Source organism: Fulvia fulva, chromosome 1 (genome assembly GCF_020509005.1).
Source record: "Fulvia fulva chromosome 1, complete sequence".
NCBI lineage: Eukaryota > Fungi > Ascomycota > Dothideomycetes > Mycosphaerellales > Mycosphaerellaceae > Fulvia > Fulvia fulva.
In genome coordinates, this window is record NC_063012.1 from 6,301,458 (window position 1) to 6,325,241 (window position 23,784).

The 23,784-nt window shown below is 54.0% G+C and overlaps 10 protein-coding genes across 10 annotated transcripts; 5 read left to right on the forward strand and 5 right to left on the reverse strand.

Annotated features, from left to right (window-relative positions):
* Nucleotides 1–286: 286 nt before the first annotated feature.
* On the forward strand, nucleotides 287–2,029 carry CLAFUR5_01209 (putative ATP-dependent RNA helicase DHX35; the record flags this gene model as incomplete). Its single annotated transcript, XM_047900357.1, has 1 exon — nucleotides 287–2,029. One exon carries the CDS (start codon nucleotides 287–289, stop codon nucleotides 2,027–2,029), a length of 1,743 nt encoding a protein of 580 aa, XP_047756903.1.
* A 274-nt stretch (nucleotides 2,030–2,303) lies between these two features.
* CLAFUR5_01210 (uncharacterized protein) lies at nucleotides 2,304–3,950 on the reverse strand (the record flags this gene model as incomplete). Its single annotated transcript, XM_047900358.1, has 1 exon — nucleotides 2,304–3,950. The coding sequence occupies one exon, from the start codon at nucleotides 3,948–3,950 to the stop codon at nucleotides 2,304–2,306; it is 1,647 nt and encodes a 548-aa protein (XP_047755774.1).
* Nucleotides 3,951–4,874: 924 nt separating this feature from the next.
* CLAFUR5_01211 (Aldo-keto reductase) lies at nucleotides 4,875–6,303 on the forward strand (the record flags this gene model as incomplete). The annotated part of the gene is made up of 5 exons (XM_047900359.1): nucleotides 4,875–5,185; nucleotides 5,238–5,435; nucleotides 5,483–5,584; nucleotides 5,704–5,863; nucleotides 5,929–6,303. 5 exons carry the CDS (start codon nucleotides 4,875–4,877, stop codon nucleotides 6,301–6,303), a joined length of 1,146 nt encoding a protein of 381 aa, XP_047755775.1.
* Nucleotides 6,304–7,073: 770 nt separating this feature from the next.
* CLAFUR5_01212 (Tubulin gamma chain) lies at nucleotides 7,074–9,030 on the reverse strand (the record flags this gene model as incomplete). The annotated part of the gene is made up of 6 exons (XM_047900360.1): nucleotides 7,074–7,430; nucleotides 7,593–7,667; nucleotides 7,722–8,318; nucleotides 8,369–8,718; nucleotides 8,789–8,829; nucleotides 8,906–9,030. 6 exons carry the CDS (start codon nucleotides 9,028–9,030, stop codon nucleotides 7,074–7,076), a joined length of 1,545 nt encoding a protein of 514 aa, XP_047755776.1.
* Nucleotides 9,031–9,185: 155 nt separating this feature from the next.
* Nucleotides 9,186–12,485, reverse strand: CLAFUR5_01213 (uncharacterized protein; the record flags this gene model as incomplete). The annotated part of the gene is made up of 1 exon (XM_047900361.1): nucleotides 9,186–12,485. One exon carries the CDS (start codon nucleotides 12,483–12,485, stop codon nucleotides 9,186–9,188), a length of 3,300 nt encoding a protein of 1,099 aa, XP_047755777.1.
* A 1,582-nt stretch (nucleotides 12,486–14,067) lies between these two features.
* On the reverse strand, nucleotides 14,068–14,961 carry CLAFUR5_01214 (uncharacterized protein; the record flags this gene model as incomplete). The annotated part of the gene is made up of 1 exon (XM_047900362.1): nucleotides 14,068–14,961. One exon carries the CDS (start codon nucleotides 14,959–14,961, stop codon nucleotides 14,068–14,070), a length of 894 nt encoding a protein of 297 aa, XP_047755770.1.
* A 1,055-nt stretch (nucleotides 14,962–16,016) lies between these two features.
* Nucleotides 16,017–17,320, forward strand: CLAFUR5_01215 (uncharacterized protein; the record flags this gene model as incomplete). Its single annotated transcript, XM_047900363.1, has 2 exons — nucleotides 16,017–16,264; nucleotides 16,315–17,320. The coding sequence occupies 2 exons, from the start codon at nucleotides 16,017–16,019 to the stop codon at nucleotides 17,318–17,320; spliced, it is 1,254 nt and encodes a 417-aa protein (XP_047755771.1).
* A 1,067-nt stretch (nucleotides 17,321–18,387) lies between these two features.
* Nucleotides 18,388–19,724, reverse strand: CLAFUR5_01216 (uncharacterized protein; the record flags this gene model as incomplete). Its single annotated transcript, XM_047900364.1, has 2 exons — nucleotides 18,388–18,805; nucleotides 18,865–19,724. The coding sequence occupies 2 exons, from the start codon at nucleotides 19,722–19,724 to the stop codon at nucleotides 18,388–18,390; spliced, it is 1,278 nt and encodes a 425-aa protein (XP_047755772.1).
* A 705-nt stretch (nucleotides 19,725–20,429) lies between these two features.
* Nucleotides 20,430–22,298, forward strand: CLAFUR5_01217 (uncharacterized protein; the record flags this gene model as incomplete). The annotated part of the gene is made up of 1 exon (XM_047900365.1): nucleotides 20,430–22,298. One exon carries the CDS (start codon nucleotides 20,430–20,432, stop codon nucleotides 22,296–22,298), a length of 1,869 nt encoding a protein of 622 aa, XP_047755773.1.
* A 463-nt stretch (nucleotides 22,299–22,761) lies between these two features.
* CLAFUR5_01218 (uncharacterized protein) lies at nucleotides 22,762–23,667 on the forward strand (the record flags this gene model as incomplete). Its single annotated transcript, XM_047900366.1, has 3 exons — nucleotides 22,762–22,881; nucleotides 22,944–23,320; nucleotides 23,388–23,667. The coding sequence occupies 3 exons, from the start codon at nucleotides 22,762–22,764 to the stop codon at nucleotides 23,665–23,667; spliced, it is 777 nt and encodes a 258-aa protein (XP_047755768.1).
* Between the last annotated feature and the right edge of the window lie 117 nt (nucleotides 23,668–23,784).

The following is a 23,784-nucleotide window of genomic DNA, read 5'->3' on the forward strand; positions in this document are numbered from 1 at the left end:
CGTCTTCACTTCTGCCGATAGCTCGGCATAAGGACGCTTTACTCTACACAATCGAGCAGAATCCACTCACCATTCTCATCGGACAGACCGGCAGCGGCAAGACGACACAGCTGCCGCAGTATCTGGACGAGGCAGGATGGAGCAAATACGGCAAGCTCATTGCAGTGACACAAGCAAGTATGCCGCTTGCGTGTCTTGTGTCGATAATGGTTGACGGCTTCTTACAGGTTATTTTTAGCCACGACGAGTGGCAGCAACAACGGTTGCGAGGCGCGTAGCAGAGGAGATGCGTTGTCAGATTGGGCAAGAAGTTGGCTACTCAATACGCTTCGAAGACGTGACATCGGCATCAACTAGAATCAAGTTCCTTACCGATGGCTTACTTCTTCGAGAGGCTCTGGTAGATCCGCTGCTCTCGAGGTACAGTGTCATCATGGTTGACGAAGCACACGAGAGGTCTCTGAGCTCCGATATACTACTAGGTATATTGACGAAGATCCGGAAGAAGAGGCCCGAATTGAGAACAGTCATCAGTTCCGCGACTCTACAGGCGCAGCAATTTCTCAACTTCTTTGGGGACAGCGGCGAAGCTGTACATCCGAAAGACGACGAGTCACAGCCTCCAGGTCGAATCATCAGTGTCGAAGGACGTGCCTTCCCAGTCGACCTGCACTACCTTTTGGAGCCATGCGAGGACTACTTGGAGAGAGCTGTCAAGACAGTGTTCGATGTCCACTCTTCTGGACCGGAAGGAGATATCCTGGTGTTCTTGACTGGACGAGAAGAGATCGAGACTATGATCGAGATGATCGCCGACCGTCTGCCATCGCTCGCAGCTGATACAGACAAGATTCTGCCATATCCGCTCTTCGCTGGACTCAGCACAGAACAGCAGATGTATGTTTTCGAGCCTGCACCTGAGAACACCCGGAAGGTCATTTGTGCTACGAATATTGCGGAAGCCAGTGTGACTATCGATGGCATAGCCTATGTCATCGATTCTGGCTTCGTCAAATTGAGAGCATACAATCCGACCACTGGCATCGAGACTTTGACAGCCACTCCTGTCTCGAAGGCATCAGCAACACAACGCGCAGGCCGAGCAGGACGTACTAAGCCAGGCAAGTGCTATCGGTTATACACCGAAGCTGCCTTCACTTCGTTACCAGATGCCACAGTCCCTGAGATACAGCGCTCGAACCTCGCACCGACAATACTCCAGCTGAAGGCTATGGGCATCGACAACATAGCACGATTCAACTTCATCACCCCACCACCAGCAGAACTCATTATGCGCGCCTTGGAGCTTTTATACTCCCTAGGCGCGCTGGACGATTATGCCAAGTTAAGTAAGCCAATTGGATTCCAGATGGCAGAGCTGTCTCTCGAACCAATGCTGGCCAAATGTCTCCTCTCAGCACCAGCATTTAAGTGCTTGTCAGAAATGCTCACCATCGCTGCTATGGTCAGCTTGCAAGGCAATGTGTGGTTCTCGCACGACACCAAGAAAGCAGAAGAGACAGCGCGCAGGAAGTTCGCCGTGGAAGAAGGTGATCACCTGACGCTACTCAACGCTTACCAAGCTTTCATCACCAAGGGCAAAAAGGATTCCAAATGGTGTCAGCAGCATTATCTGAACTTCAAGTCGATGACGCGGGCTGTTAGTATTCGTAATCAGCTTCGGCGCTATCTCGAGCGTCTCGGCATCGATGTCAATGAGTCGCTGGGAGGCAACGATGTGTTGAGAGCTGGCGGAAGGCCGAAAGAGGAGTCAATCCGGCGGTGTTTGACCAGTGGCTTCTTTGCCCACGCTGCTCGCATGATGCCAGATGGCACGTTCAGGACTGTGGACGGAGGGACAGTTCTGCACGCTCACCCCTCGTCGTTGATGTTCAACAGGAAGGCCGATTGGGTCATCTTCACCGAGATCATGGAGACTGGTGATAAGACCTACATTCGCGACGTGACCAAGATTGAGAAGTCGTGGCTATTACAATATGCGCCAGATTTCTATAGGGTGAAGACGTAGATACGACATATCACCATGAGCAGCTTCATCAAGCAGATTTCTTCGTGTGTCGACTCGGTGACATGAGTCAAAGCTCTGAAGCCATTGGCGGACCGGGTCCATTGCTGGTCTCATTCAGAGCCATTCACATCTGGTTGTCTATGTTCACAGGTCTGTCCCCAAGACATTGTCAGACCCTCAAGCAGCGCAATGCCATACCCGCTGACCACCAACGCCCAGCAACGTTATGCAACATCCGTCGCAGTTCTCGATGCTCAAAGACTGCGTCAATGCATTACACTACCGACTCAACGTCGGATTCGTCTACTCTATCCTCTGCACTCTTCTTGTTTTCCTCTTCCATCTCCTTGTATGTCGACCAGGTCAATAGCAGGAATGCAAAAATGATAAGGAGCCCACCAGAGAGTGCGGCAGCCGTCAAGGGGCTGTATAATGGTGGAGGTAGCATCTGGTCGCATAGAGCGACAATGAAGATCGTCAGCAGAGCCGCCACTGAGCTCAAGACCGGAGAGGTGAGGGATATCAAGACGAGGAAAGAACCGCTGAAGGTGGCGTTTGAGAGGACTGAGATTGCCAGCATCCAGGAAGCCTCTCCAGAAGGTAGTTCGAACGGCTCAATGCCGGTGAAGTGTAAGATTGGTAAAGGTATCCAGAGGACGAGCAGTGTGAAAACTCCTATCATGCTGCCGAAGGCGTTTGCGAAAACCATGCCATTTTTAGGATCGCAATGCTCTGGTGGGCAAGCGACTTTCTTGTACAGCACCTCGTAGAAGCCGTACAAAACACTGCCGATACCTATGACCAAATTCCCCACAGCCCGATTGGAAGCCTCTTCATCAGATGGTGCGGAAGGCCCTCCAGCTCCTCCACCAGACTTGCTGCCGTGCTTCGCAGTCGCTTGATCGCCGTATGCCACCACAAGCACACCCAGTATGGCAACCCCGACCGCCACGACCTTGCTCAGCCGAAGCTTCTCTTTCAAAATCGGCACTGCGAAGGCATAGGCGAAGAATGCTGAGCAATTATAGATTGCCGTCAGATCGGAAGCTGTTGTGAGATCGACGGCAACATACCAACTGCCACCAGCCACTGTCAACGCGCAGGTCACGAACGCTGTCGTCCGGACAAAGTATGGGATGGGCGACTTCTTTTGCAGGTGACTGGGTACGTGTAGCGTTCGATGCTCGATCATCTGGGCTGTGTTCCGTAGTAGCGCAACATGCCGCCTCCAGAAAATATCCAGCGGCTGACTCCATTTCGAAAGGCGGAGGATCAACAGGGAGACTGGCCACAGCAGTGACCAAGAGCCATGAGTGAAGTACAGCATGCAGTATGGCTTGGTCCAGTGCAGATCATGTTGGATATACACAGCTGTTTCTGTTTGTACAGCAAAGCTCACCAAGCTCACCAGCAGGAAACATGCTGCATATGTATAGCGTGTCCTCGTATCGCTCTTGGGCTTTTTGATCGGCGGATCGCGCTCTCTAAATCTCGTTGATCTCCTCGATCCCATCCCCGGCCTCGGGGGGGACTCATACTCGGGAGGCTTGTCTCCTGAGAGTAAAGGTTGCGACTGATGCGAACATGGCTTGTGGAACGAAGACGGCCGCTCTGATCGCAGGTCAGAGGGCATGCTTGCTGGGTCGTGCCAAGCGGAGGATTCCCCTTCGTTGCTCCAATCGTCAAAGTCGCTGTCCTCGTCGTCTGCAATGCCTGTTTCGCTGGGAAATCGATCGGGATGAGGCAGGTTGTGGAGCGGGGTGGGCTGCCTGGACGTTTCTTTGCTCAAGTGCACCAAGTCAGACGAGTCGGGGTCGGGCGTGGACGTGTTATCGCGGGCGTGGAAGTGGTCAGGACACAGCAGAGACGACCCGGACAGCTCTATGGGTGATCCAGCGCCGGCAGGTTGGGGTTTAGGCATGCGGTGTGGTTGAAGCGCGCATGTGACTACATACAGTCTAAGTCTATGCTGGTCTACTAGGAAGAGAGGACGGAGGATTGCGTGCTCGCCCTTGCAGTTGCAGGTGATAGGGACAACGTGCTTGACTGATCGGGAGCGTGCTGTCCCCAAATTTAGGGCCCGTTCGATCGCTCAATCTCGTACCTCAATATCGTGTTGAATACACGACATTGAGGTGTGTTCGATAGCTTCCAATATCGTGTCTTATTATGGTGTCTGATATTGGCCAATATTGAGTTGCAATCTCTTTCTCGCTTGTGTGCCTTGATATAGTATAGCGTAGCCCATTCTCTTGAAATATGAGATTGAGGCCTCTCTGCCTCATTCTCACGACATTGACGCTAAAGATAGAGCAATCGCTGGATCAGGCTAAGGTGTTGTTGCTGCGGCGCCGTGTTGCCACTGCCGAGCCGCCAGCACACAATATCGGACCACAATATTGAGTCATCGAACACACCTCAGTATGGTGTGAAAATAGCGTCAACGACACATTGATATTGAGCACGCTAACGACGACGATATTGAGACACGATATTGAGACACGATATTGAGCTATCGAACGGGCCCTTAGCCGTCTCGTCTCGATGCACGCACGCTCCCTCCGTGAAGCACAGGCTTGCAGGGTTCACGAGGTGATCGGCATGCGTAGGCACATGGATGCACCTTCCACCGTCATCTCGCCAAGAGCGAGTTCCGATCGAGGATTGTTGTGCAAGATTGGGATGCTGCATACAGAAAATCTCTCCTGCCCCACGAAACACTTCCAGGAACCTCCAACGATTGCATCATAAGCCGATGCCGCTCAGAGAGGTAGGCTGTTACGGGGCGTGTTATCTGCTTCTTAGTTCCGCCTTTCTCTATCTCTCAAGACTATCTTACACGTACATGTCGAAACTCTTGTCCGAAAGATTGACCAGTATCGTACCACTTGCCACTCCAAGACACTTCACCGAGATGCCTCTTATTGCTGGCAGCGGCCAGCCCAGGGTCATTCTGGGAACGATGACCTTTGGCCCCGACGCCTCGGGTGGTGCGCGTGTGACAGATCTGGACACATACAAGAAGGTACTGGACCACTTTCAAAGCAAGGGCTACAACGAAATCGACACCGCCAGAGTCTACGTCAACGGCAAGCAGGAGGCATGGACTAGAGACGCAGCCTACAAAGAGCGTGGCCTGACTTGTGCTACGAAATGGTGGGCTATCGGCCTTGGCCTGGTGCTTCGAACTTGATCTGATGCGGTCTAGGTATCCGCACGAGGACCATGCCCACAGTGCCGAGAAGATTGAGGAGATTCTGAATCAGTCGCTCAAAGAACTTGATACTCAATGTGTGGACATTTTCTATCTGCACGCTCCAGACCGGACTCTGCCTTTCACGACTCCGTTGAAGAAATTGGACGAGCTTCACAAGCAAGGCAAATTCGTCCAACTGGGTCTCTCAAAGTAAGCGTGTCTCACGACATTAATGGAAGCAAACTAATACCAGTCAGCTTCACGGCAGCCGAGGTTGCTGAAGTCGTCACGCATTGCAAGTACAGCAACTGGGTTCGACCTACCATCTATCAAGGCATGTACAATGCCATCCAGCGCAGGTACGTTTGTATGATACGCCTGACGCTTCGTGAGACACGGCAAATGCATGTTTCACGATGACGTGCCGGGCACCAGCTCCTCAACGACTTTTGTAGGTACAGAATTGACGTGAAAGTAGTATCGAGCCTGAGCTCGTCGCCACATGTAGACGCTTCGGGATTGACATCGTTGTGTACAATCCCATCGCTGGGGGTATCTTTTCCGGCAAGTATAAGTCGAACGAGGTACCCAAGGAAGGTCGTTACAGCGACAGCATGTCCTACGGCAAGATGTACAGGGTGAGTGCGAAGACGAAATAGGTAAGAAGCAGCCCCAAAGTTCCTACGGCTAACTGTGGGTGCAGAAAAGATACTTCCAGGATGCGACTTTCGATGCATTGGCGATGATCGAACCAGTCGTGCAGAAGCACAACTTGACTCTGCTCGAAACTGCTTTCCGATGGATCATTCACCACTCAGCATTGAAGATCAAAGACGGCAACGACGGAATCATCATCGGCGTATCGAGCCAAGAGCAGCTAGAGTCCAACCTAAAGGACATTGAAAAGGGACCTTTGCCGGAGGAAGTACTCAATGTCTTGGACGAAGCATGGCTGGTCACGAAGCCAACTGCAGCACACTATTGGCATAAAGAATTGAAATACACCTACGAGGATCCAGGCTTCACGAAGAAGATCGAGGAGGATCTTGCAGCGCTGTCAGGTGTGTCACGCAAATAAGCAAAACCTAATCTGGAGGACGTGCGATGTCCGCCCTTTGTTCAGGGCCATAGACGATACAGTGAACGTGCACTGCAGAGGAGTAAGCAGACAATAGGTATGCCATCATACACGAAAGGCCAAGGTCACCTGGCCATTTGCAGCCACGCGAACCCGCGGCTCTCACGTGCCAACCTCGCTTGTCAACAACCAAGACCACATGTGCACATTTTCCGAATCCGTGTTTCATCTGACCTTAGAGTACCCCACTGAGACCAGCGTCAGTCAAAACATATTCCCTTCTGCCACGGATCACAGCAAAACACTATAGTGCGCTGCCTTGACCAAATGAGCCGCCACCGCATGCCCAAAACCACAGCCATGCCAGGTAACAACGCCTCTAATCCTCGTCTTCAGTCGTCCGCTTTTTGACCTGCTCGTCCTGAAAGTCTATCACCTTACTGATCATGTCTTCCCACCGACAGCACTACAATAAACACGTCCACTTCACCGACGACTTCGCACCCTCCGCGCTCACACTGAGAATCAAGCTCGGGCCCCACGAGAGACCAACATGCGTTGTAAAGATCAGCGTGTACTTCGTGCCAGGGAAATTGCCACGCATCAAAGTCAAGACCAAAAGACCGCAGGATCGAAGGAGGAGACGGGAGTGGTGGCAGAATGATGCAGCGAGATCCTCGTTCAGTTCGTCGTAAAGGAGGTCATTAGGGCTGGAAACGCCTTCACAACGCCATCTTATTTTGGCAACCGATCCCATTGACTCTTTGGAATCATCGACCAGTTGCGCCGTCGGTTCGGGCATCAGAAGCAGCGCCGCCATTCGTTTCATCTTCTGTCTTTCCGCCAGACAGGTAGTCAGCACGCTCGGCTTCCTCGTACTCGTTGATCAGGTCCATGACGACTTCCCTGGAGGTATCGAATTCTCTCAGCCCATCGCGGAACAGCTCGTATCGCTTATAAGTGTCGACGAAGGCGTTGCGTTTGCGAAGCCTGTCGTACTGGAAGACGATTCGCTTGAAGAGTGTCGCAATGCCGGTGTGATTGGCCAGCATGAGGCCTGATACCCTGGGAGGAGCTCGGGTTGTGTATGGAGGCTGGAGATATGGGGAGCACCGACTTAGAGCTACCTACAAGCAGAAGGGTGTTAGCCATACTCGAGACGCACGTGGCATTGTCTTAGACCACAGTGAGTGTGAATGGCGGATTAGAGCGCTCCATGCAGCGCATATCTTGCACACTCCACCAGGTCTAAGCCATTACTCGATACCTTGTATCCTTCGGTAACGTACCTGTATGCTCGCGGGACCCCAAGGTATGAACGAGGCAAAATTTCGCTCTCGAATGCGAAGCAGGGATTTGTGTACCTTAACCAAGTTAGCTATCGAATCAGGAATCCGGCTCATGTCGATTGAACTCACGTCTGAAGGATCTGCCTCGCCCATGATGATGTTCAAAATTGAGATGTAGCAGCTGTTCTTACTTGGCTTTGTCGAGACCATCTGGTTCTTAGGCTGCAGTAGACGGCGCATGACATCCAGAACTGTCGTCTTCCTGACAGTCTTTGCAGCTTCGACATTGTTTCCGGTGAAAGGCGTGTAGCTCGTTTGAAGGAAGTGGCATCGTGGGGTGGGGATCAAGCTGGCAACAATCCCGACCAGGTCGTTGTGCATGTATCCCGGATAGCGCAGCGTCATGGTTGCCGCAGACATGACGGTACTGACGAGTTGGTTCGTCTGCTCGAACGAGGGCTCCTGCACGTGGAGTGTGTCGGCTGCTATGCGAGACAAGGCTCCGTTGTCAAGGACTGTCACCGCGTCGGCGTTCTGTGTCAACCTTCGTAGCGCCAGCAGGGAGTTGTACGGCTGAACGACAACGTCGCCAGCGTTTTGCGTGTCTGGGAAGACGGAGTACGTCTGGATGATCTTCTTGGGGAACTGGTCGTTGAGCCGCTCCAACAGGAAGGAGCCAAGACCAGATCCTGTGCCGCCTGCGATGGAGTGCAGCAACATGAAGCCCTGCACCGGGTCAACACACGGCGCCACCGCGCGAAACGCAGTCTGCTCACCTCAAGGCTGTCACTGCCATCTGCCTCACGATTGATCATGTCCAGCACCTCATCCGAGACTTGTCCGCCCATATCGTAGCCGGCAGCCCAATTGTTGCCTGCGCCCGTGCCCTCCTTGTGCACGTAAAAGTTCTCTGGGTTGTAGATGTTCTTGTAGGGCCCCGTCTGGATGGCGTTGATGACTCGCGGCTCGAGGTCGAGGAGGATGGCGCGAGGGATGTAGCGCGTGTCGTCGGACTGGTAGAAGAAGACATCTTTGCGGTCGCCGCCTTCGGTCGCAAAGTCCTCGAGGTTGCCGTCTTGGTTGATGCCGTGCTCGAGACACAGCTGCCGCCAGAACTGCGATCCGACTGGTGGTGCAGGTGGTCATCAGTGCTAGAACTGGAGCACCGTGAGGCACTGTGCTGTTTCTCGACTCACCGCTGTTGCCGCACTGGCCGGCCTGGAGCGTGATGATCTCACTGGCATGGCGATCAGTACATGTATCTCTGCCGTCTTCACACGCACACCTGCATGCAGCACACCACACAGACTCACCGCGGCATCTTGGAGTGTTGACATGCACCACAGTCGGCGTGGATTCTGGGAAACGCGCTCGGCGCTCTTGACGCGATGGTCGGGCACGCTGCACTGACAACCTTAGCCTCCAGGGTCCAGCACATTCCATTCAAGGTTCCCTGTTCTACTACACGTGCTTCTTGTTGGGTATCTTAATTACATGTACAATACACGCGCCGACGCCTTCCGATCAACGGTCGCTATGCCTCTGCTGCCAATTACACCGCACGGCACGCGTCGCTAACAATGATGCTCCTGTTCACAACCTTCCCTTATCTGCTCCAAGCCAGTAGCCTGCAATCTCCTCGAGCACATCGCCCATAATCAACGGGCTGGCCATCAATCCATGACCTTCGCCTTGCAGCACGCGAACTTCGCAGCCACCCTTGCCTGCTGCATCCGCCCAACTCTCTTTGCTCTCGCGCGCGTCCATGCCGAGATTCAGCCCGAGGGCGCGTCGGTTCATCTGCTCGGCCAGCCACTTCACGTTGGCAAGAGGCACGCGCTTGTCTTCTGAACCATGGTGGATGACAACCTCGCGCCCTACATCGGTATATCGAAAACCAACGTCTCGACTGCGCTCCAAGCACACAACCAAGTCTGTCGCAGGATTACTGTCTCGCGTCGCCAACTCCCACGTACGCCGTGTCAAACGGCTGGTGTACTCTACTTGGCGCTCCCTGTCTGCGTGCTCAGCCGCGCTCAGTCCAATGTTTGCATATGCCAGCCCAGGATCCATCGGCGAAGCTGTCGCCGACAGAAACAACGAGCCCCGTTTGAGCGAATCGTCATGTTCTTGCTCTTCCTTGACTGGTATTGGGAAATTCTCCAAAGGATTGATTTCTGGCATGAACTGGTCCATCATCATCATCATCGACTCGCGCCGGTTGTATTCAGGTCGATCATGACTCATGGGCCGCTGCGGAGAGGTCGCTGGTTCTGGTGCTCGCCGTGGAGGCGGAGACTTGACTTGTGCTTTGGCAGTACTCCGCTTGCTTGCGGGCTTCAGAGACGCCGAGGTCGCTGTCATGAATGAAGAATTTGCCGCCTTCAAGAATGGCGTTGGTAGTACACGAAGGAACCGTTGGCTACGCGGAAGAGGGTGGGCAGGAGGCGCCGATGCCGTAGGGTGGGAGATAGCTTCAAGCTGACTCGGCGGGACCCATGGCGCCAGGAGATGGACCTTACCTTTGACAAGATGAGGCAGAATCAGCGCCGTCGCGAGCGCATATATAGCGCCTGCAGAATGGGCCAGTATGCTGAACTTGACAATCCCCAAGTGCTGACACACGGCCAGTACGTCTTCAGGCCAGCTCAAAGGCCCGCTTTTATCGGACGACGGGAATGGCTCGCTGCCACCAACGCCAGGACGATCCAGGGTGATCAGCCGCAGTCGCAGTGTTACAGCCAGCTCATCGAAGAAAGCCGTGACATATCGCGTGAGTCCCATTCCAACACAGACGAATACTGCTGCGCCTTCGGGATCACCTACTTCGGAAAAGGCGATGGTGCGGCCGGACGTGGCACGCTTGACGGTTCGACTTAGTCTTGGGGAGTCCAAATAATCAACAACAGCATCTTCAATGCTGTCTCTCCGCTCCAGCTGCCCCTCCTCTTGTGCGCCACGGCCATGACGTGCATCGCTCATCGACTTCCGCCGACTCTTCCTTCTTTCAAAGTCCGACGGTAAGTCTGGATGGACTGTCCATCTATGCTCTGGCGTTCTTTTAGATCTCTTTGATGATTTACTCTGCGGTGAAGGACCCAGTCCTTGTTGATCTGGCGCCTTGACAGCCAAGTCATGCGCATGATGTTCGGACGATGTTCGGCTCGGAGTTCCCCTGCTCAAGCTTGGATGCTGCTCTATACCATTGAGAGTATCCACGGCTTGCGAGTAGAAGTAGTCCAAAGACGGCGGCTGAACGGAAGTTTCTGATCTTGACGTGGTCGGTCGATGTTGCAAAGAGAGTGGTCGCTTCACTTCCAATGCGTACTGCACTCGACTACTGGACTCTGCAAGGTCGCTAACAGCTTTTGCACCATTCGTAGGCGATTCATGGTAAGCTCGGGGCTGTTTGCCCTCACGTTTGGAGCTTCGCATCTTGGGTTGTTCCAAACGGTCAATCGCGGCTCCATTGGCTGCTTGAAGGTGCCGGGTGGCCTGCTTTGACTCGTGGCGTCGCGGAATTGCCAGCTCATGGACCAGGGTGTGGTGGGCCTCACTCTCTTCGTGGGGCGACTCGATGGGTGACGGAAAGGTGGTGACCTCCTGCATTCTCGACTTTCGCTGCTGCCTCAACTGTTTTATACGTTTTACAGTCTCATCGTCCTCATCCAGGTCGGCCCAGCTTGCGTCTGGAATAGACTTCGAGCGCTTGTAGGACATTGTTTCAGATTTACCGGGAGTCGCAGTATGCCTCTTTGACTTCTTGCTTTTGCGTTTGCCGGATGCCGGACTTTTACTCAACTGTCGTAAGGAAGAAGTACGGGTGGGGATCGAATCGGAAATCGGGCTTGGGGCCTTAATCGGAGGTGTACTCGCAGTCCCCAGGTGATGCTCCGGAGATGGTTTGCGCGCAATGCTGCCGAGGGTCTTGTGCACTACGAAAGATGGAGTTGTGATGGGCGAGTCAGCTGGAGGGTCCCTATCGACGACGATGTCGTCCGCCAAGATGTCTTCAAAAACTACTGCGTCTGTCGGAGCCTCGTCGACCACGGCGTCGTCTGTAAGATAGAGCCAAGGCTTTGGTGATGGGGGCTGTGGTGGAGATCTCGCGATGATCCGCTCGGCCAACGAGGTAGGGACTTTCTCGCGAACACGTCTCTGAGATTGCAGTGCTTGACTAGACCTTAGCATCTCATGCGAACCCACACGACGCAGACTCCTCCTTCCCCTCGAGCTTTCCGAGCGATCGTCGCCGGCCGAACTCTTCCTGACCCAACTCTCTGCACTCAGTTTGTTCCTGGCGCTGCTCGTGCTTGTCGCCGAGAGGGAGCTCCGCCGCGAAGAGCTAGGGTTGCCTTTGAAATATGCAGTCGGGGCGGGCTTGGTGAAGGCAGCCGGGCGTTTCACTATCGTCCGGTTGGATAGGCCTGATGGCGGTCTGGATGTGGGAATCGTCGGCGGCAGCGCAGCGCCACTCACGCCCTCCTCGTCGTCGAGCTCCAGACTGTTCCCATACTCCACACCAAAGCCCGGCGACGACGTATTGCGGTGGATGGATGCGCTGCTGGCGACCGAGTTCTTGGTGGAGTCCGGGCGCGACAGGCGACTCGCGGTGTCGGAGAATTGATCGTTGCGCTCGACGTCCGGCAGCGGTGTGAGCGTGTCGAGGGCGAGCGAGTCGAGGATGGAGGAGATGACGTGCGGGTTGGCGGCTTTGGCTTTGACGCGGTTGGCCGAGCGTTTGCGTGGAGGTGGTTTGCGTTGGGTCGAGCTGGAGGATGATTCGGCCCTGGAGTCGGCCTGGTGCACGCTGTCCCATGGTTCAGAGACCACCGCCACCACTCGCTGCGGGGCGGCGGCGACGGCCATGGACGGTCGTGTGTCGACATCCATATTGCATGCACACACTGCAGGCCCGTTGATGTCTTAGTCGCGCGCAACTATTGGAAGTTTCGCTCGCTACTGCAATATATTCTTCGCGGCCTGACCATCATCTCTCAATATACCGTGAACCCTATGTAGGACTAAGCAGGACTATGCAGGGCCGGTGGACGGCACTGCCGGTGCTGCGCTGCAGAGCGTCGCGTCTCCTGCGCAATGTGGAATGCGAAACGTCGCGCGCGACTGCACGTAACGACGTTGCAGAGCAGCGCGGGTGGTGGTGGTGCAATCGATGTGTGAGGATCCCAGAGGTGTCGCGATGCGCGGTGCGCGATGCGCGATGCGGGCAATTGTGTACTTCAATACCTCACGCTGGCCATGGGCGCGCTCGTTGGGTCGAAGAGAAGCGAGTCCAAACTCTACGAGCGGTACGGATCGTGTGTGCACAGTGCGGCAGCATGCGAGGGCGTTCAGGACTCAGGAGACGACGACAGTGCGCGCAGCAGGGGGGCCTTGTCCACGCATTTCATCAGGCAGGCCAAGGATGGGTGAAGACGAACACGAACATCATAACATGTCGGCCAGACCCTCTGCCTCTGGACTATTTGCATGATTCAGGTGTCACAATTCATGCGCCGCTCGTGGCCTTTGCTAGGCCTATGTACGTACTAGTACTTACACATGCTGCTCATCAGCGCGCTCACTTTCCAACGTAGGGATCGTCGACTGATGCTTGTACCGACCGTTTTCTCCCGTCCACCAAGGAAAGCCGAATCTTTCTGCTTGGTAGCGTCATTGTCTCCAATGACTGGAAGCTCCATTGTGGTGGCCGATGACGGTTGGACCTCCAGGTACATGTTCGCGGCACAAATACTTGACCACATGTACCTAAATGTCTTGCCTTGCAGAGCCAGGGTAGAGAACGCTCGCTAGCACAACCAAACCCAACCAGGACACTGCGACCACGTTCAGCAAATGTGTGCGGTAGGACAGTGTTGGCTTCAACGACCACGGCACTGAGTGATTCCGTTGGGTTCGCCCACTGTATCATACTGGCAAAGGGGTATGCTAAAGAGCTGATCGATATTCTTTTCACAACGTCAAGCGATCCTACACACGCTATGGCTGCAGTAGTTTGCATGCCTGATCCCCAGCTGTTTCGGCCCGGCTTGATGATAACGGCATGCCGAGACTCAAAGAGCCCGAGAATCTCAAGTATACTCCTTGTGACAATTGACGCGCCGAGCGAGCATGCACCTGCCTACAAACATGCAGTGCAACGTGGAATCATGCCTAGCCTCTTGCTTCAGCATTGTGCCGCTTTCTGCATGTGGTCTTGCTTGCCCGCAGCACACACGAAATCAAGGGACAACAGTAGCTTCTCATAGTCGTCTCTCATGAAAATTGTATTGCAAATTTGAAGGTTCAGGCGGGACCACGTCGCTCGTCTCACTGAAGTAATTCTCAACCTGAGCGATTGCGTGTCGTATCGCTACATCAAGCTGTGGCCCGCACTGTCGTCAATCCACATCACCAGCTCTGTCTAATCCACCAATGCTCGCTCAAACGCAGACAAAGATCAGGCACCGCCTTGCTACTTTCCCGTCAGTGAAGTCGGGAAAAGCCTTTCGCCGCGTCGACTCCGCCAGGCGTTCGTAGCTGCTAGAAGATCATCGCACCCTTGAAGCAGTTGTGAGAATCGTCGGATCCACAGCTCCGATAGCTCCCAGCTGGCGAGCTGTTCCGGCGAGCTCCAAACAACCAAGCCGCCTCTCAACCATTGTCCTTGTATGTTGGTTAGCGCACCTGAAGCTCTGAGGTCGGTCGTAAATGAGTTGGCGTCCAGCTGTCGAGTTGCGATAGCTCGTAGGATGTTATATCGTAGTCGAGGATGAGGTATGGTGTCAATGATAGGATCATGTTGCACTTGATATTGTAGTTGTATAGGTTGCAGTGCTGCTGTCAGCCCACTTTTGGAAGGACGTGGCGTGACTGCTGGGGTCGCGCTCTGCAGAGCTGCAAGATTGACACCAATTGATGTAGCATTGGCCGCCGCCGCTGCGAGGAGATTGCGGTTGATGAGTTGTGCCAACTCGTCCCAAACTCGTCCTGTTGCTGGATCGGCTACTCCATTCGGCTGAGTGGTGGAAGGTGCGGAGGTAGGCTGACTTTCTGCCGAAGAATGCTGTGGCTCATCCTCATCATCTGCGGCCGGAGACTCCTCATCACCTTGCTCAGATGATGGTTCGCTGGAAGCAGTCCTCGCCTTGTACAATCTGGGAGACTCTCCTGCTCGTTGTCTCTGACGGAATGCTCTTTGATTCAGCCGATTCTGTATGCGCCTCCTTTCCTGTGGATCATTCTTGCCACGCCAGTTCTCGTTCGTTACAGAGCATATCCGTATGCTCGGGTCGGCTGGCGGACTTTGAGACATGTAGTAATCCCTCGAGTAGTCATCCATCGTGGTATACTCGCGCTTGATATGCATCATCGTCGTGGCAAAACCTTTCCTGTAAATATCTGTGGGTTTAGATTGACAGTGTGGCGAAAGAAGACGAGCATGCCACCGAGGGAGAAGATTGCAGACAGCATATGTCATCTCGAGCCAGATGATATGGGCCAACGAGGTCGGTCCTGAGTCATCTGCATCATCTGCATACTTGTTGACATTGCAAGGCGCTTGCAAATACGACGTACGCAACCACTAGCAAACGATAAGGACAAGTACTGCCGTGAGCTGCAGTCGTCTAAGATGTCGCAGGCTCGGGCGTGCATGCCGGATCGCTAAGTGTGGTGGTCGCAGGCGCGTGAAGCACTTTCCGGCGGATGCTGCAGCGCAGACTGCACCGCGTGCATACCTTAGAGCCTCTCTATTCTTGCAAACAACGCACGATTTGACTTCGATGACCGTCCGCTGGCCGGGTGCCGGTGCTTGGCTGCATGATCAGAAATCCCAATAATGGGCATTGACCTCAGCCCTGCGGTCTCGCGTACCGTGATGAGTACATTATTCCTTGCTGAGCTAAGGCAGGTATCAGCAATGCGGGCTGGGCTTGGGCTGGCGTGGCTGGGTCTGCTGGCTCGCCGTGCACCTTATCCTTTGGGCAAAAGCAACTGGAGAGAGTGCACGCGGGTCGCTGTATCCGCCGAGGTGACGATTGCTGCCGCTGCCGCCGCGTACCGGCCTGCTGGAGTGTTCGCGAAGGTCGGTGGGTGTAACGTGTTGAAATCAGAGTGCTGACGAGGAGGAGGCACAAGGAGGAACGGACGTAGACCTAGACTACGTCACTCAGGCATTCAGTTCGCGTCGATGTCGTCCACAATGACATGGCACATGGCACCAGCGCGGTATCCCGTGTTGTCCTTCTCATTCTTCGCTCTCGCTCGCACACCGTTACGCTGCATGTGCTCGCTCCGACTCATCAACAGCTGATGCTGATTATGCACGCTGCCTCAATGCCACTGTGCCGTGTCGTCGGATGAACGCTGCACTGTGCCTCAGCTGAACTTCACGCCCTGTCTTGGCCTGACACATCGCCCGCGATGTCTGCCCTTCCATCGATCCGCGACAAAGCATTGTACCGCTACGCCTACCTCCAAGGTCGAACATCCGCCCTGCCGTCAAGCTTCTCCGACCTCTCTGGCGCGCTGGTGCGCAAAGTCGCCAGCTTCGTCACCCTACCGCTACCGCTTCTGTCGTTCCTAGCCGTGCCACTGTATGGCGGCTCGTCGACAACGGCGAGCCTGGTTTTCTTCTATGCCACATGGACTACATGTATCTTGGTCATGAGGTTGGCGTCCTAAACGAGAATGACCTCATCGCATAAGCTGATGCATGCAGTCACGATCCCATCCTGCTCGAGATTGGTGGCACTCTTGCAATTCGAATCTTTTGCTTTGTCATCCCTGCTCTTGCCTTCCTCCTCGGCGATTGCATGGCTCCAAGCCTCAGCAAGAGACTTAAAGCGCGCGGCCACAGATTACTGCCTGATCAGCTCGGTCGTGACAAGCTCTTCTTGGTGTTTGGTGTCTCCCTGAGCAACGTTCTGCTGGCGGTGGTGCTCCAGGCACTACTTGAGCAATTCTGCACAGGAGCCCTGCGCATGCGCAGCTTGCTGAAGGTGACATCTATCGTGCCCCTACCGCTCAACATCCTGACCGATTTGTTGAAGGGGTTTGTCATTCGAGGTATCGTCCATTACGCTGTGCACCGTTGGCTGTTCCACACGTATGATACCATCCTGAAGACCTGGCATCTGAGCTGGCAGCACTCTTTGAAGTTCCCATTCAGCCTCGTGGCGTCGTACGATCATCCAGTATGCTTCCTGTTGTCCACCTGGTTGCCAACGTACCTTCCAGCAGTGTTATCCCGTTGGCATGTGCTCACATGGCACATTTTCCTCGTCTTGACCAGTCTGGAGCAACTCTTTGTGTTTTCGGGATACGCCGTCTTGCCATCAACTATCCTCATTGCTGGGATGGCTCGGAGGATGGAGGCTCACTTCGATTCTATTCAGGCAAGCGGACCTGCTGGAAACTTCGGTCAGCTACGGTTGATCGACTTCTTGCTAGGCACGAGCTGCAAAGGCGGCAGCGCTCTCCTGGACGATGTTCAGGACGAAGCGGAGAAACGAGCAATCCAGGAACAAATTGATGAGGCGGTGCATGCAGCCATAGCAAGCATGAATAGCAAGAAACGTCCAGGTCAAGAAAGCAATGGTAATCGAGAGCACGGCGAAGGCACCTACAAATCAAGCCCAGACGCATCAGGTGAGGTTGACCAAGCTGCAGACTCGGGTCACGCTCAGCAGCGCCGAAGTGGGAGGAGGCAGGGTACGAGAGGCTGACAAGGCATCATTATGTGATTCTGATCAGACGATTTGCGAATGGCTTAGCGGTGGTGCAACTTTTCCTCGAGATACCGTCAGTGTGTTACAGTCCAAGTAGGGCTACTTCATTTAGCTACCCGTGCAACCATTTTTGTGGCTGCGTACGATAGTGTAGACATGTTGTATCTCCCCTTGGACAAGCCAGTGTAAATCACGCATTGACAATTGAAGGCCCTTCGCCACGTGTAACAAATCGTAATGGACCGTAATCAAAGACGGCGGAGTGAAGTTGCCACGTCTCCAAGATGCGCGCCAGGCACAGAACAAGTACTATGTGTAGCATGCTGTTCTCAACACGGAGGGATCCGTACAAAGTGTGTAAGACACCCTTCACGACAAATTAGTCACAAGCGCAACGGCACATGCCGGCCAATCTCGTCTGCGGGCTCTTTTCTAGACAGGTGATGGTTGAGCGAGCTATCGTGCACATAGGTCGGAGCATCCAGTCAGATACAAGCAACTGTTACATGAGCGCTCCGCTGACACGAGTATCCGGTGCCATGGTGTGCATCTTTCTAAAAGCGGTGGAGTTGGGGCATTTTGTGCGGTAGCCTGTGCCAGGCATAGCAACGTGTACCCAAAGGAGATGTGCGGAGGAAAGCAAAGACGAAGGCTGTCATAGCTTCTTCTGGGACTAGACTGCCCTTGGTAGCTCTAGTACTCTGCAAGCAGTGTGACCCCATCTGCACGATTTGATATCATGCCTTCTTCCGGCGCAGCCTTGTGACAAAGCACTAAATGTCTAGAGAACGCTGTCGATAGGAAGACAGTCGTGGAGGAGGAGGCTTGTGTGCCTTGAGAGGGCTTGAGCATCGTCGGAGACTAGAGTCGGGACCACTAGATGTGTCATTGATAGTGTCATCACCCCTCGGATGCGTCAGTCGTCTGACTAGACCATGCTTCGACCTTGGCAATTGCGTAAATTCCACTCAACTCAGTCGGATGAGGATATGTGAGAAGACACCCTTCATTGCGTGACACAAGGGTATATTGCTCTATCCCAACACTCGTTCGGTCCTCCAGCTTCAAGATGAGTACGTCTCCTGGTTACCTTGCTGATCACTCTCCACCAATGCAGTAGTGTCTGATCTGCTAGCATCCAGTGCAAGCAAATTGCATCGTCGACCACTGAACCGATAGTTCACAGCCTCAAGAACCAAAGGCAAGTCAAGCGGCATATCGTCATAGTGAAGCATGAGCAGCTTGGAAGCTTCCTCGCTCACGTAGCGCGGCCATAATTTTTGGAGAAGATATACTGCAGCCGACCGACCATCGATGTCGACACCTCTACTCTGCAATCGCCGTGCAACCGAGAGCAAGAACATGATTGTAACCATCTGTTCAGACGGTATCCTGTGCAACAATTTCGAAACATTATTCCACAAAATAGGCATCTTGTCGGGATAGTTCTTCGCTTGTGCAATCTTCTCGTAAATGGCCCATCTGGTGTTGCAATCGAGGTCAGCATGAATCGCCTGTAGGTAAGGACGAGCACGACTTACGCAGGACGTTCAGGTACTATGGGCAATTCCGCAGCATCTAAGCTGGACCGCAATGCAATAACGACTGCTTCTATGCCGTATCCGTGCAATGCTTGCATTGCTTCCTGTGGAGACGCACCATCGTCAAAGCTGTCCTGCAATGAGCAGGCCTGCTGGCGAAGCTCAGGATCGGTAGACGTCATCTTCGCGCTCCCAAGCTGTGCGGGCAGCCTTGCCGTCAGCAGCATAGTTCCGCATATCGCAGCAGCGGGTGGTATGGTGGCTGTGAACGAACTTCGCCAGTATCCATGATAGTCTCTCGACAACATCTCCACTTCTGCAAAGCCGGCGGGAGAATGCCGCGGATTCGAAAATGCTTTTGATCTTGTCGAAGTCGCTCTCGACTTACTGCGGGGATTTACATCTGTGGAGAGTCTCCCGTGAGATTGTATACCTGATTGTATACCTGTCTCGGTGTCATGTAGGTGGCTGTCTTCGTCGAGATCGAGAGGGCCTTCGGCCAGCGATGCCAGAGCAAGCGTCGCATTGGCTGCGCTGTCAAATGCGCCAGCAGTCTCTTTGTGGGCAGATAAGCCACGTGGTGAAGGGCCATGCAGCTGATATGAGTTGGAGTATGCGGAGGATCTTGTGGAAGTTGATGAAGCAGTACTGGTCGAGAGACACGATTTAGTCGTGGAAGAGGAATGCCTTCTGCTGGAAACGCTGGAATCTGTCGAAGCCGCACTCCTTGACAGCCACGACGGCATCCATTTCGCGCTCAACGTCCTCATACTTTTCGATGACGAGGCGGAAGACACAGAAATGCTGGCCATCGAGTCTACCCGCTGTGGCCAAAGATCTGCCGTTGGTGATGCCTCCATGTCCACGGTGTTCTTGTCACTTTCGCGTCTCGCAGTCTCTTTGTTGTTGGTGAAAACAGTATCGATGGACAGGTCTTGCGTGGACGAACAACGAGTGTCAGGAGCTGCCGAGATTAGAAAGAAAGGCGAAGATCAGTGGAAGAGCAGACTACGAAGGGGTAAGTAGAGCAAGCAGCCCGAAGTGGACCTCGCTGGGGTACTTTGTACGGCGTCAGAAGACATGAGATTGATCATATCGGGAACGATAGATGCGGCTGCACACAATCGGCGTCTGCTGCAGTCTGACTGACCCAACAGCATGGCACGGCTGTTTCGTCCGCCTGGGACCAACGAATCTGTCAAGATGGCCTCGCATGTGGTGGAAGTGATGTCGTGGGGCTGGTAGCAGAGTCCCAACGATTGAGCGCGCGCATGCCGCTGCTGAATCCTAGCAACGCATCAGTCCATGTTCTGCATCTTCCCCCGCAGGCAGCCATTAGCAATATACATGAGACTAACAGGGCGAGATGTGGTGGATGTTGTAAAACAATAAGGCGCCGCGGAAGGCCTCCCCAGCCGAGTGGTCGTTGGTCGTTCTTCTTTACGCGCGACACTAGCAAGGATCTTGGTCGGCCCGCGCCGTAAGTCCGCTAGCGCCAGAAATCTTTCGATGTCGTCTTTCTTTCGCGCCATCCTCGTGCGTTGCCGCCCTTTCTCTTGCTCAGCATGGCGAAGAAGAGGAAAGCCGCCGCTCAGGCGGAAGTGTCGGCGGATCCCATCGAACTCGATCCGCGCGAATCGAGGAAGAAGATCCGGACTTACGAGGATGTCGCCGACTCGGATGATGAATTCCACTTGAACCAGGACGAGATCCGGCTTGGCGAAGGCCCAGAGGTGAAACGCAAACGAAGACAGGCAGAACAAGAGGAGTTTCTGCAGCAATCGGATGAAGAGGTTGTGGGGTATTCTGAGGCTGAGGCATCTGACTTCGATGGCGACGATGCCGATACGTCCCACGCGAACATCGCACAGTCGGACTCGGACGATGAGGCCATTGGTGGTGCAGCAGAAGATGAGGATGAAGTTGGGTGGGGCGCTTCCAAGGCAGATCTCTATGGCGAAGATGAAATCGACACGGAGGAACGTGCCCTTGAGCAAGAGGCTGAAGCCATTCGTTTGCAGAAGAAGCAGCTACAGGCCATGCAGACAGCAGATTACGGTTTCGACGAAGACGAATGGCAGCGAGATGCCTTCAAGCATGATAACCAATCCTCAGACAAACGAGGGGTCGTCACTGAGGTCCTCCCCCAGCTCCAGATTGCCCCAGATCTCAGCTTTTTGGAGCGGTTGAAGCTGCTCAAGGCTCGATACCCAGAGTTTGATCCGCTGAGCAAAGAGTTGGTGCGTCTTCAGGGAATACATGCGCGTCTCCTAGGAGCCGCCGAGACGTCGCCCGTTGCTCGAACGAAGCTCCGAGCCGCGTCCGCGTACATCGGAGCTCTTGTGATGTATTTCTCACTCTTCACATCTACCGCTGCACAAGGCAAGCCAGAAGCGACTGCGATGTCCGCAGTACAACTGCGAGATCATCCCGTCATGGACAGCTTGGTCAAGGCCCGCGAGTTTTGGAACGAGGTTGGGCCACTTTCCGAGACACCGAGTCAGAGCAGCGATGCCCTTATCATGAAGGAGAAGACGTCATATGTCAGTGATCCGCTGGAAGTCGAAGAGTCAGCGGTCAGGACTGTCATAGCACCGAGAAAGTCGAGGGCGCAACGTTTTGCCGAAGCCACTGAAGCTGCTGAGCAGCAGCGGAGAGCGGAGAGACTGAAGAGAACAGAAGCAGGTCTCGCAGATCTAGATGCCTTGATTGCACCTTCGAAACCACTCAAATCGACCAGTCGGCGAGTGCAACAAGAGGATGACGACTCGGATTTGGGTGAGGAGGCACCGCTGACTGCTCGCGAGGCTGCCGATAAGGCACAGAAGAAGAAGAGCCTCCGATTCTACACGTCACAAATTGCTCAAAAGGCCAACAAGCGCGGCACAGCGGGCAGGAACGCCGGAGGCGATGATGACATTCCTTACAGAGAAAGACTGAAAGATCGACAAGCTCGTCTGAACGCCGAAGCCACCAATCGTGGCAAGCGTGATGATGATGGCGGTGCGGACCTAGATGGACAGAGCGATGAAGAGGACCATCGACAAGCGAAGCAGATCAGAGAGGAAGCGGATGAGGATGACTACTACGACCTTGTTGCTGCGCGAGCGTCAAAGAAGAAGCTTGACAGGGCAAATTTGGCAGCAGCACAAAAGCAAGCAGCTCTTGAAGGCGGTCGCGTGGTCCCAGAGGAAGTCGTAGGAACGGACGGCAAGCGCAAAATATCATATCTCATTGAGAAGAACAAAGGTCTCACTCCCCACCGGAAGAAGGACGTACGGAACCCGCGGGTCAAGAAGAAGAAGAAATATGAGGAGAAAAAGAAGAAACTGGCGTCTATCAAGCCCGTGTACAAAGGAGGGGAGGGCCGTGGAGGATATGGAGGAGAACTTACTGGTATCAAGAAGGGGCTTGTCAAGAGCACCAAACTGTAGATGCAACCCCAATGCACATGGAATATTATGCTAAACCCTGTCCAAAACGTCTTGGCGCGTATGTTATCATGTGGTGCTGGTAAAGCAAACCCACTCCGATATTGAAACCTCCGCAGCGGCTGGCGTTGGAATGTGTGATGCCCAGCCGTTCGTGTGGGTATTAGCAAGCCGTGTCGCCACGTAAACGCTGCCCTCCTCAGTCAATGCATTACTGCCCGTATTACTGTCTGTGATGTAATCATGAGGGCAGGTTTGGATTTGTTGCCAATGGTCGCCTGCAAGGGTCCGCTGGAGCTTTGCCTGTAAGCAAACAGAAAAAGACAGAGGTGGCACAACACCACCGCGCCTTGGAGACAAGCTTTCAAAAGCACTACTACGAAATCCCTTCTCCAACGGCATCTCAATCGCAGGCACGCGCAAGACTGGGCCAAGGCAAATCCAAGTCTTGTTGTTGATTATTCACATGTTACACTCTTATGCATCGTCCATGGCGACCGTAGTGGCGCAGCTGCTTGGAGCGATGCTCGTAATCGCGGGCCTTTTGCAGGCGGCGGTGTGCCTTAAGAGCGACTACGAAGCTTTTGTATGTTGGGCCTGTCAATCTCTCGCCTCTACGAGACATTGAGCCATGCTAATGATACCCAGATCGACTTGGGCCCCGGAGGCACGCCGCAAACCGTTTATGGATATTTGAAAGTCAAATGCTTGGGTCTTTTTGCGTTGCGAAATCGATTCCTCGCCGCGCCGATACCGAACGACTTCATCACGAAGCAAGGGTATCTACAGTCCCTGCCTCCCCGCGATAGGCCTCGCCCTGTCACTCGAGGAATTGCTCCACATCGCCAGATAGACCAGAAGCTTGATGAACACACTTACAAGAAGCTCGCACGTGCAGTGGAAGCCATGGCGCCAGGGAAGAACAATGATATGGTTATCGGCACTTCATGCTTCGAGAAGCATGGTACAGGACTGTTCTCCACCGTGCCAGCAAACACAACTTGCCGCGGTGAAATCGTACACCTGTAAGTAAAGACCCAACTAGACTTACATCTGAGACACGGCGATGCAAGTTCTGATCTTGGCTTGCAGTCATCCTTCTGATGGCTCCTTTCACATGACGTTACACCCTGCAGACGCCAATACTATGCTCCAAGCTGGCTGGGGCGAGCGACATCCACTGGCAGGCGTCTTCTTCAAGCGCTTTCTGCCGGTAGGCTTTTGTATGGTTTATGCGCCGCAGAGTGACGAGGAAATCGAGACCGTTCTTGAGATAGTGCGAGCGGCGGCGTGGTACGTGAGCGCAGGTCGCAGTGGTTGCACGTTGATGGAGAAGAAGCCGGTGCACGAAGAGGTGACTAGAGGACCATGATAGCATAGATACAGCATAGAAGCAAAACGAGGCGAGGTGAGCTGAACAACTTCCATGTGCGTGGACAGGTCACGTGGACTGCAGAAATTCGGAACTCTCAGACACTGTCAGTAGAAT